The following is a 17,887-nucleotide window of genomic DNA, read 5'->3' as shown; positions in this document are numbered from 1 at the left end:
AATACAGAAGATAGCCCTATTTGGTAAAACAACAAGTCCATATTATGGCAAGAACAGCGCAAATAAGCAAAGAAACGACAGTCCATTACTTTAAGACATGAAGATCAGTCAATATTTCAGAACTTTAAAAGTTTCTTCAAGTGCAGTCGCAAAAACCATCAAGCGCTATGATGAAACTGGCTCTCATGAGGCCAGCCACAAGAAATGAGGACCCAGTGTTACATCTGCTGCAGAGGATGTTCATTAGTTAACTGCACCTCAGATTGCAGCCCAAATAAATGCTTCAGAGTTCAAGTAACAGACACATCTCAACATCAACTGTTGATAGGAGACTGTGAATCACAGCCTACACAGCCTTCATTGTGGAATTGCTGCAAAGAAACCAGTACTAAAGGACACCAATAAGAAGAGACTTGCTTGGGCCAAGAAACACGAGCAATGGACATTAGACCGACGGAAATCTGTGCTTTGGTTTTGAGTCCTAATTTGCGATTTTTTTTTTTTTTTTTTTTTTTTTTTTTTTTTTTTTTTTTTTTTTTTTTTTTTTTTGGTTCCAACCGTCGTGTCTTTGTGAGACGCAGAGTAGGTGAACGGATGATCTACACATGTGGTGTGATGGTGTCGGGGTGCTTTGCTGGTGACACTCAGTGATTTATTTAGAATTCAAGGCACACAACCAGCATGGCTACCACATCATTCTGCAGCGATACACCATCCCATCTGATTTGGGCTTAGTGGGACTATCATTGTTTTTTTAAACAGGACAATGACCCTACACCTCCAGGCTGTGTAAGGTTTATTTGACCAAGGAGAGTGATGGGGTGCTGCAACCTGGCCTCCAATCACCTGACCTCAACCCAATTGGGATTAGTTTGACTGCAGAGTAAAGGAAAAGCAGCCAACAAGTGCTCAGCATCTGTGGGAACTCCTTCAAGAATGTTGGAAAAGCATTCCAGGTGACTACCTCATGAAGCTGGTTGAGAGAATGCCAATAGGATGGAGACTTTGAAGAATAAAATGATATATATATATATGATTTACCACTTTTTTGACCACATGATTCCATGTGTTATTTCAGAGTTTTGTCTCAGCCTGTTAGTCTACAATGCAGAAAATTGTTAAAAATTATGAAACCCTTGAATGAGTTGGTGTCCAAGTTTTGACTGGTACTGTATGTGGTGATATTATACATGTTCACGTTTGAAACATATCCTGTACATGTAATTTGTGTGTGTCCAGTGAAGAGAGCTATCTGGTGATGGACTATGCCACGCTGGTGAATGTGGAGGTGGAATCGGCGGAGGAGCTGGAGGGACGGACATCACCACCTGCCAAGGGAGGCTCCGCCCACCTGTCTCTGCGACTGCTGATGTCAAGGAACAGCGAGGGGAGACCGGAGGAGATTGCTCTGGTCGCTGAGTCCAGGTATCACTAGCTCTTTGACTCTCATTCAGTTCAATACATGTCAACAACTTTACAATTTACAGGCATGTATGAGTCATTAAAAAAAAAAAAGCCTTAAGGCTTATGTTATCAAAATTGTATTTAGTCAGGATCATCACAAGGCGGTTGCTCAGAAGTCTTAAAGCATATACAGTGCATTCGGAAAGTACTCAGACCCCTTTTTCCACATTTTGTTACATTACAGCCTTATTCTAAAATTGAGGAAATTATTTATTAAATCTTATATACACACACACACACTACCCCATAATGACAAAGCAAAAACTGTTTTTTAAAGAAAGGGGGGTACCTAGTCAGTTGTCCAACTGAAATGGTTATTCCGCATTTAACCCAACCCCCCTCTGAATCAGAGGTGCGGGGGGCTTTTTTAGAAACGTTTGCAAATGTATTCCAACAAAACAAACACCTTATTTACATAAGTATTCAGACCCTTTGCAATGGGACTTGCAATTGAGCTCCGGTGCATCCTGTTTCCATTGATCATCCTTGATGTTTCTACAACTTGATTGGAGTCTACCTGTTGTAAATGGAACTGACTGGACATGATTTGGAAAGGCACACACCTGTCTACATAAAGTCCAACAGATGACAGTGCATGTCAGAGCAAAAATCAAATCATGAGGTTGAAGGAATTGTCTGTTGGGCTCAGTGACAGGATTGTGTCAAGGCACAGATCTGGAGAAGGGTACCAAAAAATGTATGCAGCGTTGAAGGTCCCCAAGAACACAATGGCCTCCATTCTTAAATGGGAAAAAGTTTGGAACCACCAAGACTCTTCATAGAGCTGGCCGCCCAGCCAAACTGAGCAATTGGGGGAGAAGGGCCATGGACAGGGAGGTGGCCAAGAACCTGATGGTCACTCTGACAGAGCTCCAGAGTTCCTCTGTGGAGATGGGAGAACCTTCCAGGAGACCAACCATCTCTGCACCAATCTGACTTTTATGGTAGTGGCCAGACGGAAGCCGGATGGGTGTTGCCATCGTGACCAGTGAACTGAGATAAGTCGGAGCTTTGCCTAGCATGGCCTTGTAGATGACCTGGAGCCAGTGGGTCTGGCGACAAATATGTAGCGAGGGCCAGCCGACTAGAGCATACAAGTCGCAGTGGTGGGTAGTATAAGGTGCTTTAGTGACAAAACGGATGGCACTGTGATAAACTGCATCCAGTTTGCTGAGTAGAGTGTTGGAAGCAATTTTGTAGATGACATCGTCGAGGATCGGTAGGATAGTCAGTTTTACTAGGGTAAGCTTTGCAGCGTGAGTGAAGGAGGCTTTGTTGCGGAATAGAAAGCCGACTCTTGATTTGATTTTTCGATTGGAGATGTTTGATATGAGTCTGGAAGGAGAGTTTGCAGTCTAGCCAGACACCTAGGTACTTATAGGTGTCCACATATTCAAGGTCGGAACCATCCAGGGTGGTGATGCTAGTCGGGCATGCGGGTGCAGGCAGCGATCGGTTGAAAAGCATGCATTTGGTTTTACTAGCGTTTAAGAGCAGTTGGAGGCCACGGAAGGAGTGTTGTATGGCATTGAAGCTCGTTTGGAGGTTAGATGGCACAGTGTCCAATGACGGGCCGAGAGTATATAGAATGGTGTCGTCTGCGTAGAGGTGGATCAGGGAATCGCCCGCAGCAAAAGCAACATCATTGATATATACAGATACAAGAGTCGGCCCGAGAATTGAACCCTGTGGCACCCCCATAGAGACTGCCAGAGGACCGGACAGCATGCCCTCCGATTTGACACACTGAACTCTGTCTGCAAAGTAATTGGTGAACCAGGCAAGGCAGTCATCCGAAAAACCGAGGCTACTGAGTCTGTCGATAAGAATATGGTGATTGACAGTCGAAAGCCTTGGCAAGGTCGATGAAGACGGCTGCACAGTACTGTCTTTTATCGATGGCGGTTATGAAATCGTTTAGTACCTTGAGTGTGGCTGAGGTGCGTGCACCCGTGACCGGCTCGGAAACCAGATTGCATAGCGGAGAAGGTGGGATTCGAGATGGTCAGTGACCTGTTTGTTGACTTGGCTTTTGAAGACCTTAGATAGGCAGGGCAGAATGGATATAGGTCTGTAACAGTTTGGGTCCAGGGTGTCTCCCCCTTTGAAGAGGGGGATGACTGCGGCTGCTTTCCAATCCTTTGGGATCTCAGACGATATGAGAGGTTGAACAGGCTGGTAATAGGGGTTTCGACAATGGCATCGGATAGTTTCAGAAATAGAGGGTCCAGATTGTCACGCCCAGCTGATTTATACAGGTCCAGGTTTTGCAGCTCTTTCAGAACATCTGCTATCTGGATTGGTGTAAAGGAGAACCTGGAGAGGCTTGGGTGAGGAGCTGCGGGGGGGGGGCGGAGCTGTTGGCCGAGATGGGAGTAGCCAGGCGGAAGGCATGGCCAGCCGTTGAGAGATGCTTGTTGAAGTTTTCGATAATCATGGATTTATCGGTGGTGACCGTGTTACCTAGCCTCAGTGCAGTGGACAGCTGGGAGGAGGTGCTCTTGTTCTCCATGGACTTCACAGTGTCCCAGAACTTTTTGGAGTTGGAGCTACAGGATGCAAACTTCTGCCTGAAGAAGCTGGCCTTAGCTTTCCTGACTGACTGACAGTTATGTATATCAAATTATATATACATGAACTTAATTTCCTTTAAAGACTCAGACTTTAGTTAGAATCTAAATCTCGAGGGACAATCAAGGCGAAACATGGTTGTGGACGGAATTGCAGAATCTTCACATGAGACCTGGATGGAGTCTGAGGACAAAGTGAGGGAAATGATCTGAGAAATTGAAGATGGACCACAGGAAGATTGAGGTGGAGCGTGCCCACAGGACTGGAAAACCCACCACCGGCCCAGGTGATAGACCCAGGGCGATTAGTGGTCAAATTCCTGAGGTTCAAGAACAAGGTAGCTGTTCTGGAAAGAGCCAAGAACTTGAGAGGAATGTATATCTTCCTCAACGAGGACTGTCCTGAAGCTGTGCGCCAGAGGAAAGCACTGATCCCAGCCATGAAAGCTGCCAGAGCGTGTGGGGACATTGCTTACATCTGCGACGACCGGCTCATTGTCCATCCCTCCCTCCTAGAGGCCTGGAAGAGTTGAGAGCCAAGCCTATGGGTTCGTAACCTCAACCCCACAGCCCACACACAAATTGATTATTGGACTGCAAAATGTGTGGGTTTTCTTTTTATCTTGCTTTGTCTCTGTTAAGCTATTCAGGAAAGGGCTGAAATGGCCCATATCAATATATGTAGCCTTAGCAAGTTATTGATTTCATGAACCTTATTTCTAACATCAGAACATTCACATTAGCCATTTCTGAGACTCACTTAGATAATTCATTTGATACATCAGTAGCAATACAAGGATATAACATTTATAGAAGAGACAGAAATGCTTATGGGGGAGGAGTTGCTGTATATTTTCAGAGCCATATCCCTGTAATGCTTCGATTTTATGTTTATTGAAGTATTGTGGTTGCAGGTTCACTTGGCACATCTAACCCCTTTTTATTTTGGGGTGTTGCTGTAGGCCACCAAGTGCCAACAGTCAGTATCTAAATAATGTGTCAAATGCTTGATAGTGTATGTGATGTAAACAGAGGTCTACTTTCTTGGACCTGAATAGTGACTGGTTTTCATCAAGCTGTCTGCTCAAGAGGAAGCTTCTTACTGTAACCAGTGCCTGTAATCTGGTTTAGGTTATTAATCAACCTACCAGGGTGTTTACAAACAATACAGGAACAAGATCATCCACATGTATCGATCACATCTTTACTAATGCTGCAGAACTTTGTACTAAAGCTGTATCCGTACCCATTGGATGTGGTGATCACAATATAGTGACTATATCCAAGAAAGCCAAAGTTCCAACAGCTGGGCCTAAAATAGTATATAAGAGATCATACAAAATATTTTACTGTGACTCTTATGTGGATATAAAAAATATTTGTGGGTCTGATGTGATTGAGGGGCATCCAGACACTGCACTTGATGAATTTATGAAATTGCCTCTTCCAATTATTGATTGTTCGAACTGTTAATGCATTGAGGAATTGAAAAACTATGGTTAACATCTGACTGGCTTACTTACTGCAAATTGAGATTGTGACTTAACTCAACAAAAAGAAAAGACTGTATTATGAAGCCAAGATCAATGATATAAAGAATGATTAAATTATGGGCAGAAAGCCATTCAACTCCATATTTCGTCGATGGCTTATTCATCACACAACCATTTGTTGCCAATTATTTTAATGATTATTTCCTTGGCAAACTTGGGCAGGAAATGACCACGACAAACAGTGAGCAATTATATTCATGCATAAAAATTGTACAAAATAATGAAGGAAAAGTAGTGCAAGTTTGAATTTTGTAAAGTTAGTATAGGAGAGGTGGAAGAATCATTGACAACTTAGGCTTGGCTATAGTCGGCCACCATCCTCCGTAGCGTTCTGTCATATTTTGAATCGGAGCCTAGAGGAAAGTCTTTGTCCTCAGGCCTGGAGGGAAGCCAAAGTGGCCTTTACTGGTTCTAACAGCAGACCTTGCTGCCAGCTCTTAGCAAACTGCTGGAAAAATGTTTGACCAAATACAATGTTATTTCTCTGTAAACAAATTAAGACTTTCAGCATGCTTATAGAGAAGGGCACTCAGTGCAGTACATGCTGACACAAATGACTGATGATTGGTTGAAAGAAATTGATATTATTGACCATAACCTGTTGTTGAGAACTCAAGTACTATGGGTTTTCAACCTCCGGAATATAGTTGAATATAGTTGATTCAGAGCTATCTATCAAAAATAATTGTAAGGGTTTTCTTTAATGGAAGTGTCTCTAACGTCAAACATGTCAAGTGTGGTGTACTGCAGGGCAGCTCTCTAGGCCCTCTACTTGTTTCCATTTTTACCAATGACCTGGCACATGTCCATGTATGCTGATGATTCAACCATATACGTATCAGCAACCACAGCTAATGAAGTCACTGAAACCCTTAACAAATAGTTGCAGTCTGTTTTGGAATGGGTGGCCAGTAATAAACTAGTCCTGAATACCTCTAAAACTAAGAGCATTTTATACAAATCATTCCTTAAGTGCTAGACCTCAGCTGAATCTGGTAATGAATGGTGTGGCGATTTGAACAAGTTGGAGACTAAATTACTTGGCATTGCCTAAGATTGTAAACAGTCATGGTCAAAACATATAGATTCAATGGTTGCAAAGATGGGAAGAAGCTCTTTTTTTGACACCACACTTCAAAAGCAAGTTCTGCAGGCTCTAGTTTAGTCTTATCTTGATTGTGTGGTCCAGTGCTGTAAGGAAAGACCTAGTTAAGCTGCAGCTGGTCCAGAACAGTGGCACATTTTGCTCTTAATTATAATCAGAGGGCTGATATGAATACTATGCATGCCAGTCTCTCTTGGCTAAGAGTTGACTGATTGCATCACTAATTTTTATAAGAAACAATGTGTTAAATCCTAAATTGTTTGCATGGTCAACTTACACACACTTATGCCACCAGGGGTCTTTTCATAGTCTCCAGAACAAATTCAAGAAAATGTACAGTATTATATAGAGCCCTTGTTGCATGGAACTTCCCCATCTCATATTGCTCAAATAAATGGCAAACCTGGTTTAAAAAAAACTGATAAAGCAACACCTCGTGGCACGGTGCCTCTGCCCTATTTGACCTACAGTTTGTATGCATTGATATGTAGGCTACGTGTGCTATAATATATATTTTTAATGTATGTAGTTTTGTCCTTGCTGTTTTTGTCTAATGATGATCTGTATTGTTTGTGGACCCCAGGAAGAGTAGCTGCTACTTATGCAACAGCTAATGGGGATCTTAATAAAATACCAACCTGACGGAGCTTGCGGATCTGCAGAAAAGAATGGGAGAAACTCCCCAAATACAGTTGTGCCAAGCTTGTAGCATTCCCAAGAAGACTCGAGGCTGTAATCGTCACCAAAGGTGCTTCAACAAAGTACTGAGTCAAGGTTCAGAATATTTATGTAAATGTGATATTTCAGTTGGTTTTTAATATATTTGCAAACATTTCTAAAAACCTGTTTAAGGGTGGAAGGGGTCTGAATACTTTCTGAATGCACTGTATGTAACTGCATTATACCACATGTTTATAGGGATAGTTTTAGCTTAAAATTCATGAACTAGTAGTTCAGAAACATCCAGAATATTATGGCTAGCATTTTTGGAAACAAAGTGAGGTCTCACCTTATTTGGATTGTCCATCTGTAGATGTTCTACAGATGGTCATATCTGTTAAGCAACTCTGCTTGCTAGGGTTACGGTTAGGTTTCGAATGAGGGTCAGAGTTAAGTTCAGGGTTAGGATAGTCTGTAAAGCATCTTTACCGAAAGTGAAACTTATCAATCTCCTCACCCACTTTCCCCATGCTTTGGAATGCACCACTGATTCAATCAGTTTCTACGAACAATGCCGTGTTCTTTTAATCATTTGAGTGTCTGATCTTTGTCTTAATTTCAAGGGTCGACCGCGCTCGTTGGGTAAGTGCTCTCCGGGAGCACAAGCAGAACAGGACCAGTGCAGACGGTAGGATTATTAGATACAATTTACCTTGATTGATGCTGAATGGTGATGTCAGTGTTGGGGGAAACTACTCTGAAAATATAATTGACCAACTACTTCACACTGGAAGACGTTAAGCTACACTAAACCTGCCCTTAATAAAAAATATAGTTCTAACTGATGGTACTTTTGGATCTAGTGATCTACTTTGTGAAAAATCAAATGTAAATCTGAAATCCCTTGATTACAAATGGCAAGAGATTAATCTGGAGTCATATCTTATCAGAATGTGTAATTTGGCCTTTTCAACGCAAACATGTTTCAAATTAGAATTAGGCAGGTCTGATGCCGAGACATGGGTGAAGGGCAATAATACCCTATTTAATTTGTCAAAAAAGTAGTGGTAATCTTTACCTCTTACATGGAAAATCAGTAAATATCTACTGAAAACACTACCAATATTTGAAATTTAATGAAACTACCACCAAGCTACTGCAAAATGTAGTTCAACTAGTAATTGAACTACATGTAGTTCACTAGTCCACCACTGGATATTGGCCATCTCTTGGCTATTTACCGTAGATAACATAAGCAGTATATCGGTTTCCAACCGTTTCTGAACTGCAGCACAACTTGATGGAATAAACTTGAGGCACACTTGTTTTCCCTTATCAAATTACTTGCAACTTTTGGCTCAAATTGAAGACCCTGATGGCATATACAATCACCCTTGATGAAGATGCGCAAAAAAGACAATGCTATAAAAATTATTGCACACTATACAGTATAAGCTCCCAGTACTTTGTGTAAACCAACATTTTGGGATCAGTGCCTTCTGCAGGGTAATATCATGAATACTTGACTATTTACATTAAACGGTTTTACCACATTCTCCCCAATTGGTAGTTAAGTCTTTTCCCATCGCTGAAACTCGTGTACGGACTTGGTAGAGGTGACTGTCGAGAGCCATGAGTCCTCCGAAACACGACCCTGCCAAGCTGCATTGCTTTGACACACTGCTCACTTAACCCGGAAGCTAGCCGCACCAATATGTGTCAGAGGAAACACCGTACGACAAGTTAGTGTGCACGCGCTCTGCCCGCCACAAGGAGTCGCTAGAGCGTGATGGGTGAAGAACAGCCTGGCCGGCCAAACCCTCCCCGGACGACGCTGGTCCAATTGCGCTTCGTCTCATGGGTCTCCCTGTCACAGCCAGCTGCACACAGCCTGGGATTGAACCTGTGTCTGTAGTGATGCCTTAGACCACTGCGCCACTCGGAGGTCCTATTTTTAAAGCCGACAGTTTACTCGCCAGTAGTCGGGTGTGCGCCAGCTCATGGATTTCCACACAAAACGCTTTCAATTATTGAAATACTGAGCTACATTGTATTGGGAAGTGTTATTTTATACCAATTAATCAATTCAAACATGGATGTAAATTATTGCAACCTGTTTTCAATACCCTCTTGCAAGGATATCATTTTACATGCATGGTATCCATTTCTATACCCCAGTGAAACAGGAAGCCACAATAGTTCCTTGAATGTTATTGCAGATTAAATGTTTGAATCTATCTATACGAATCATTACTTGTTAAACAATTGAGCATACAATAACATGTTTCTCTCGGGTGCCAACAATTTCAGATGTGACTGACTAACTACATGCATCTGCTTTCCTACACTTTCCACTGCAATGACATTGGTTAACTTAGTGGGCCTTTTTGGTGGTGTTTCAGGCCTGCCGCAGTACGAGGCCACCAAAGCCTACATGCCCAAGGAGCCAGACGAGCTAGGCCTGCAGCAAGCAGAGGTAGTCATCCTCCTGCAGAAAGAAGAGGGTAAGTCTGGATAGAAACAAGTGGACCTGGTCAAAACAAGTAACCTAGTGCTAACCTACATCAATTTTTGGACAAATTAGTATGTACCCATTGATTTAAAGAAATTCCTCCTGAGCTCAGCTCAACTGTCGTACCCCAAATAAGCTTGTTTTACTCCATGTTTACACTTAAATTGGTTTGAATCGAAAGTATAGCTTCACCCATGTCAGTCCTTGCATTCATAGCTCTGGCTGAATTTGTGGTTACTTCTCAAACCCCATCCCTTAGCTTTTTAGTGAAACCATGAAGTGCAGTTTGCTGCTTTAAGGCAAATAATGCATTTACTTGTCAAGTGTCTAAACTGAGTGTAAGGATAGTCTTAAATCATATTGCTACCAAAATATCTTCCTTCCTGTTGTAGACTGGTGTCATGGGGAGAGGATGAGGGATGGAGAGAGAGGCTGGTTTCCTGCCAGTTGTGCCACGGAGATCACCAACCGCATTGCCATGGAGAACAATGTACAGCGTATGAAGCGTCTGCGCAAGGAGACCAACGTTTAGCCAACCAACATCCCTGCCTCCATATCAGCAACAGACCTCACTTGCTTGGGCAGGAAGTAGCTACCATGGTAGTGTCGTATGAATTTAATGTCAGTTATTCTGTGAATGTATTTCTATTTTACATGAATTTGAAACACGCCATGGTAGTGGGACGGTGTCAATAATGCCTTCCCCATCAATGTTAATTGTGATGCCTGAAAGTGCCAAATAAATATTAAAACTTATACATTCTTAACTACAGTATATACCCAACCAAGTCTTTGATTAATTGAAAGTGGTTGTCATGTATTTGGACAGCGCAGACCATTGGTGCAAAACAAACAGTTGAGTCCACAGTTCTCCTTTGACTTTTTATTTGAGCTTGCGTTGTTAAAATTCATGTTTGAATACATAAAAAGTTATTTAAAAATGTCAACTGACCAGATATCAAATTACTTTTAAAAACCATTTGGTGTAAAAACTTAGGACCGATTTTTAGAAAAACATCTGCCGTTTCCCAAACTTTTTTTTTATAGCTGTCACAAAAATAATGGAACAAAACAGGTCTGCATAGATTCTGCAGGCAATCGGTGGTAATCTGGTCAAATTCATGGTGCAAGCTTAAGACGATCGTCAAGTCAAATCTGTTTCTTATTGCTCAGATCTTTGTTTCTTCTTGATGACAACTGTAGAGAAAAGAGGGATTGTTAAAGAAAATACATTACTGGTCATATCCCTTTACTGCACCAGTCAACTGAAATGAATGTGCAACAGGGGCAGAGGTTGACGCCAGCATCAGACATGGCACAATGGCAGGACTAATCAGGCAGCCAGTTTGCTTTATCAAATCCATGGCATTACCTCACTCTGCCCCTGCGATGGAGCAGTGTCAATAGAAAGTGCAGACTGAGGCTGGCTTTAGAATGAGTGAACTGGCCCAATGGCCATCTGATGGACTTTTCCACTGAATCAGGGGTCAGACTGCCCGCAAGCAGATTTAATGCAGCCTGTGGTCCTAAAATGTGGGTTATTTGATGCAACAAGAATGCATGTACTTACACTCAAACATCCCTAAATTGAAATGGATCTTTAAGAAATAAGGACCTGTTTCTCCAACCTATACAATATCAATGCCAGTGTGTTAGTGGAAAAAAGTTGTGCATTTATTTTTTAAAGTTACCATGAATAATCTTGCAGTCCCATATTGAATAAACTAAGCTTGCTGCATAGGATTTTTAAATTCCCCCAGAAATCCGGTATGCCGAGTAGCAATGTGTGCTCGGGACTCACCCGGACGATGGTAGAGATGGTATGCCGGCAGTTTCTACTCAGCCCCGCCCTGCTCGGCCGCGGGAGCGGGCGTTTTCTCTGTAGATGGTTCGCCGTCAGTCTTGGCCTCCTTGCCATCCTGGGGCTTGCCGCCAGTCTGTGGGCGTCTGCGGCGATAGTTGAAGTTTCGGCGGTAGCGGCGCTGGCGGGGCTCCTGGTTCTCACCATCACCATCCTGGTTCTCCTTATTTTCCCCATCGCCGTCCCGCACCGGTCTGGGACGGGGTGGACCGCCACCCCTGCTGTAGGAGTTGAGGGACACACTTTAACATCTGCCTCAAGATGGCCTGGGAATTTGAAATGTAACCCAATTACATTTTTACCAGATGGAACCACTGACTACACGGTTCAAAGCAAAATTATATTCCAATTGTTCCTCAACTACAATGTATGATCTTTTGCTAAATAAGACTGAACTGAGACAGGTACACAGACAATTAGATTCAGTCATCTTTTTTAAACATTGTCAGTAGAATGGCCCTATTGAAAAGTTCAGAGACTTTGAACATGGCACTGTCATAGCATGCAACCACCAAGTCAGCTGGTCAAATTTCTGCCCTGCTAGAGCGGCCCCAGGCAACGAAGTGCTGTTATTGTGAAGTGGAAATATCTACGACCAACATCTCAGCCAAAGTGGTAGGCCACAAGCTTATAGAATGGGACCACAGAGTGCTGGAGTGTGTGAATTGTCCACGGGGTAGCAGTGCAGCATGCATTTGAGCATAAAACAAGTGTTGGCGCTCAATCATTTGATTAAGTTCAAATTAAATACCATGCCCACATACAGGTTCATTGATGCATACTGGCAGAGCAAAAGGCCCCCTCATTACATGGACCACAGGTGTGACAAAATAATGACACTCAAAATGGAAACAAATATTTCTCAAATTAAAACAGGGTTTTTGAGGGGAACGTAAATGTGAACATGCTGAGATCAGAGGTGTTTATGCTCTCTCCATTAATTATGTCAGAGAAGAGACATGAGAAAATCATCATTTCAACAGCATTGATATTTACAAAGACTTTGGTTCTGGAATCATTTAACATAGTTTGGCCAATTCACCAGGGTCATGCCTTTCATAATAATTATAACTATAGGAATCATCTTGGTAAACTCTAATTAGGTCAGCTGCTCAATTAAGTTCTGGGTCCATTCGTGTTGAGGTTATAACCCCTTCTCGCAGCCTTGTGTCAATAAACACAACATGCGAACCTTGGTCGGAAGCCTCTGTAGTAGTTCTGTCTCATTGGTTTGTTGCCCTGGTCTGGACCTCCCTGGTTCTCGTCACCTTCGCCACCCTAAAAACAAACGAGTTAGTCACAGTCAAATCACTCAAAATCACTCAAGTCCTGACTCAACCTAGATCCGGGTCTGAAACTATTGTATAGAAAGAATGTGAAAAAACAGGAAAAGATCTGCTCTGATTACAGTTGACTGACAAAGCTTACCTACCATTAAATTAATTTGCCTCTGTGGAGACACTTCCCTGTTTTTCCAGTTTTGCACTTTTCCTGTTTTGCCTTTGTGTGGTAGATTCTACCTATTATCTGGATAGAAAGAATCACCAGCCACTATATTAGATTTTAGTCTCTGCGCTTGTGCGACCAACAGCAGGTGTAACGCTTTGGGGTTTTTGTGACGGAATGACAGACCTATTTTAGTCGACTTGTATTGGTCCGTTGACCAATACGCTCACGGTTTAATTGTAGTCTGTTGACCAGTTGTCTGGAGACAACTTTAGGTCCTGTCAGTATATAGACCTACTTTGGTGAACCTGTATTGGCCTGTTGACTAATACACTTGAGGTTTGGTTTTGTCCGGCCAAAACCAAGTGTAGCGCGTGTTCGATGAGAGTGTGTATGACATCACTGGAACGGGGCCGGACTGCTTCAGGAGTGCCTGTGACAGCGTACCTCAGTCATCTCTCCGCGAGGTGCGTTGGTGTACGGGGGCCGACGGCCGTAGCGTCTACGTACAAAATATGGGGGGTAGCGCCGTCTCCCGGGGAAGGGGGGCCTGCGCTGCTGGGGCTGCATCTCTCCTTCTGGGGCACTCTCAGCACTCTCGCGGCTCTTGCGGGGGGGGCGCTCTCCTTCACCCTCGCCGTCACTCTGGTAGTTGTCCGGGTATTCGCCGTCACGGGCCGGGCCCCTCCTGCGGGGGTACCGCCTGTAGCGGTTCCGGTCAGCTGCATACTTGCTCCCCTGGACTGGGACACCCGCTGGGCCGGTCACATTGGCTGCCTCTGCTCCCTGGGAAGAGATTCAAACACACTGTTCGGACAACTGGGGGGTACGTGATTGTAAGAGTAAATTTGCATGCCTTAAGGGTGCACTAAGCGGAAATCGCGCAGCTATTTCCTGATCGCCAAAAATAGTTTGCTCCAAAACGAGCAAATATTGTGTAGAGAATGATTGTTCAGCTAAAACTACACCTAATGGGAAGCACACAGAGCAGCTCTACCACTTAGACTTGCTTTCAAAGAGAATGACAGATCTATAACTAACATATTTCAAACTTTAAACATTCCCAAAATACATTTAAGGCATATTAATGTATATGAGCCTGCAACTACCTTCTCCCCCTCAACCACATCAAACTCCACAGTTTCACCATCTCCAACACTGCGAAGGTATTTCTTTGGGTTGTTTTTCTTTATGGCAGTCTAAAAGAAAAACATAACATTTAGTTATAAACTTTTGCCATTGGGACACCAACTGCAATCTGTTTTTGACTCCTGGAAAGGGGTACAAAGTTACACTATACATTACTCGATCCATGGAGAATTTTGGAGCTTGTTACCTGGTGGACAAAGACGTCTTCCTTTGTGTCATTCCTTGTGATAGAAGGGGGGGAAGAGATTGGTTACATTTAGGCCAATAAAAACCACTGGAATATGTCTATTTTATAATTGAGGCAGCTTTAAAACAGCTTTAAAACAGAACCACCTGGCTTAATTGTGACACGACAACAAGAGCATGCTATGGACAGCCAAATCTGCTTCCCAGCCTTGTAAGCAAACCAAAGCCATAATAGGATTGAGAATGTTCTTACAGACACTTCATATTTGCGGCTTTTGGACACGCCCAGGATGGTGCAACATACCTGTTGATGAACCCGTAGCCATTTCTGACGTTGAACCATTTGACTGTACCCAAAACCTTAGTTGCTGAAAAAGACAAAATGTAGCTGCGTTACAAATTATAATAAATAGCCGTGCACACACTAGCTGCTTTCGTTCTCATTCAAATTACTCAAAAGGGGGAATGGGTCAAGAGCACTTCATGTGGGCAATCAAATGGCAAGACTGATAATGAAGACTACAGACAGCAACCAGGATAGGAAAATATACTGGAAGCAAGTTATAATTAACTGTTGAGCTTTTTATAGATTCCGCCGCTAAACCCTTGGTGTTTGTCTGCCAGCTGCTATGGCATGGTCCAACGCATATTATTAGCTTGCAATAATGACCGTCCTACTACGTGACGAGGGTCTTATGAAGCCAGAGCTTACCTGTACTAACCTAGAAGTTCAATGTGTTCTACGCCATGTACACAACTGATCAGAGTGTGTCTGGTATAATGTGTGGCCTGGTCGGATAATCATCTACTGCCCGGAACTAGAGATGCAAAACCATTACCCCCGTTTCAATGCGCACAAGGAAGTGCTCGAATCTTTACACGTGGTGTCGCGCCCTAAGATGCTAGCTAGCGATTTAGCAAGCAAGCTTAGCTAACTACATAGCTACTGTAGCTAACTTAGCTAGCAGATTGCATTTGGTCTCAACCATGTGGTTGGATACGGGCCAGGATGCTTAAACCTGTTATTCAACAACTCAAATAAACACCCACATGGGCACCGAGTGAGTATTTCTTACGCGGGTGATGGGTAAGGTTTTAGGCGCGATAACAGTGAAATTGTCAGCCAAAGCTGGACAAAAGAAATTATTAGAATCCCGAACATCGAGGCGGACATTTTGGTCGCCACTATCCACTCGACATAATGGGAAGCTAGTTGGTTGGCTAGCTACTCCATCTGCAACTTAACTAAGTTATTAACATAAAATACTAATTTGGGGGAGGTGAAACATAACATTAGCTAGTTATCGAAATTTAGCAATATAACGTTAGTAGCTAGCTACCTTAGCACGATGGCTATCAAGAAAGCCAACCACCTAGCTAGTATGTGCAACTCCGCAAACAAAGGGATATCATACGTTTGCAATCGTGGCTCTGTGGTGCAGTAGTTGGCCTCAAATTCATTGTTCCAGCTCCCTAGAAAGGGGCTACAATTACTTTAGAAATGGAAACTGCGTAAAATACACGTTGTATAGTACCTATCCTGGGCATGGGATCTGTTATTTTATGTGCAACCAGTATGCTTTTGGGGGTCCGGTAATCGGTCACGAACAAGGCCAATATAAACTCTTTCACGCCATTTAGCAGAAAGGATATCTGCGGTTGGCTAAATCGCTATTAGGACAGATGCCTGAGACAGCGGATATGGAGGAAAGGCTAACTTCCAGTATTCATTTACCTCGGAACTTGACTCACAGATATATGGTCAGCCTACTGACTAGTATATAGTCCATATAGTTCAACTATAGTATAGAAGCACCATAGTTAGTGGAACGTTCTGTTCTCATCAGCTGTATGTTAACTAAAGTGCCAATTCAAAATGTCAGCTCGGTAACTTATGAAGTAAAAACGTTACACCAACTGACATTTTGAATTGGCACTTTAGTTAACATACAGCTGATGAGAACAGAACGTTCGTTTTAGTTAACGATTTCAAGCTAGCCATCCTAGTGAAGTTAGTTAACTACATTTAGACATAACTAGTTTGCTTCATGTTGAAATCAACGTTACCGTGCCAATACAATCTCATTTGGCATTCAATAATGTTCCACTTGGCTAACGCTATGTAGCTTAACGTTACCGATGACCTTCTTATCCCCCCGCGGAAGCTGTAGCTGGCGGGCTGGGTGGGCTCTCCGAATCCACAGCAGGCTCCGGCGGTTGTTGTGTCTCGGCCTCGCTGCTCATGGTTTCTGGTTGGTAATGCCGGCGGTGGCTCTCTAGTGTATTTCCCGGTGCTAGATGGTAACCTGGGCCGGCGGTGGTGGGGGCTGCTGCCTTCGGGCTCTCAACTTTCCTCTCTCCCGTTGCCGATCGAACTGGGAGGAACGAAAAACTATGCAGTGGACTATCCCCAGCCATAGTCCCGCCCACTCTATTATAATTGGTCAATTATTTCCTCTCGATAAACGTAACAATGGGCGGATTCGATTATACTGAACCGCAGGGCACCGGTCTATGGCTCGTGACGTGAACGGGAAAGTAACGTACATACTTTTGAATTTGCCAACGACTTTTAATTGGAAAGTCACATCAAGCGTTATCATGAAAAGTAATCACTTTAGAAAAAAACACAGTCCTACTCATTACTCCACGTGCTTAATTATGCGACTTTTGTTTTGAGCAGACTTCGCTGTGGGTTTTGAGCAGGTCACCTGGCTCACGCCCGGGAGTCAGCCGATTCCAAAACGAATGCTATCAAATTTCACCCGTAGCAAAAAACGTCGACCGGGCGCTCCGGACAGATTCATAGAATCCCCTCATTGGTTGCCAGTTTTTCAGAAATATGGCTGCCCTGAAAATTAATTGGTACAAGAGAAATTATGTCGAAAACCAACACCGCCTACAAGACAGAGCCAGACCTATGAGCTAGAGCCAGACAGACGACCAAGACAGGGAATTCGATTAATCTGGCCCGGCAAAGCAAGTTTTGCACCGGGTGCAAGTTGATTGCATACGTTTTGGAACCGGGCTGACTCAATGGTAAAAAACAACAACAATTGCCCTGTTCAAAGCCCACGGCGAAATCGGCTCAAAACCAAGTGACGTGGGAGCAGACCAAAGGACATATATCAGACCAAAGGAAATATTTCCACCGGTCTAATGCCCATTTCTTGTGTTTCTTGGCCCAAGCAAGTCTCTTCTTATTGGTGTCCTTTAGTACGGGTTTCTTTGCAGCAATTCAATCATGAAGGCCTGATTCACACAGTAGTCACTGAACAGTTGATGTTGAGATGTCTGTTACTTGAAGTCTGTGAAGCATTTATTTGGGCTGCAATTTCTGAGGCTGGTAACTCTAATGAACTTATCCTCTGCAGCAGAGTT

General features: G+C 43.3%; 2 protein-coding genes across 3 annotated transcripts in view; one reads left to right on the top strand and one right to left on the bottom strand.

Annotated features, from left to right (window-relative positions):
• arhgef16 (Rho guanine nucleotide exchange factor (GEF) 16) overlaps window positions 1-10,639 on the top strand; it is a 40,648-nt gene extending 30,009 nt beyond the window's left edge. For both annotated transcript variants that reach the window (XM_046343560.1, XM_046343561.1), the window contains exons 12-15: window positions 1,240-1,425; window positions 7,976-8,040; window positions 9,755-9,856; window positions 10,257-10,639. In XM_046343560.1, coding sequence (XP_046199516.1) covers window positions 1,240-1,425; window positions 7,976-8,040; window positions 9,755-9,856; window positions 10,257-10,396 — 493 coding nt within the window. In that variant the 3' untranslated portion in view covers window positions 10,397-10,639. The remainder of the gene's footprint in view (window positions 1-1,239; window positions 1,426-7,975; window positions 8,041-9,754; window positions 9,857-10,256) is intronic.
• Window positions 10,640-10,732: 93 nt separating this feature from the next.
• Window positions 10,733-16,939, bottom strand: ybx1 (Y box binding protein 1). The gene is given in 9 exon segments (XM_046343562.1): window positions 10,733-11,061; window positions 11,666-11,946; window positions 12,918-13,003; window positions 13,619-13,957; window positions 14,281-14,370; window positions 14,508-14,541; window positions 14,811-14,874; window positions 16,644-16,662; window positions 16,664-16,939. Coding segments are annotated over 8 exon segments (1,140 nt in total). The 5' UTR covers window positions 16,925-16,939; the 3' UTR covers window positions 10,733-11,061; window positions 11,666-11,699.
• Between the last annotated feature and the right edge of the window lie 948 nt (window positions 16,940-17,887).

This window comes from Oncorhynchus gorbuscha, linkage group LG03, assembly GCF_021184085.1.
Source record: "Oncorhynchus gorbuscha isolate QuinsamMale2020 ecotype Even-year linkage group LG03, OgorEven_v1.0, whole genome shotgun sequence".
NCBI lineage: Eukaryota > Metazoa > Chordata > Actinopteri > Salmoniformes > Salmonidae > Oncorhynchus > Oncorhynchus gorbuscha.
The sequence above is the reverse complement of the archived record's forward strand: the minus strand, read 5'-3'. Positions and strand labels throughout refer to the sequence as shown.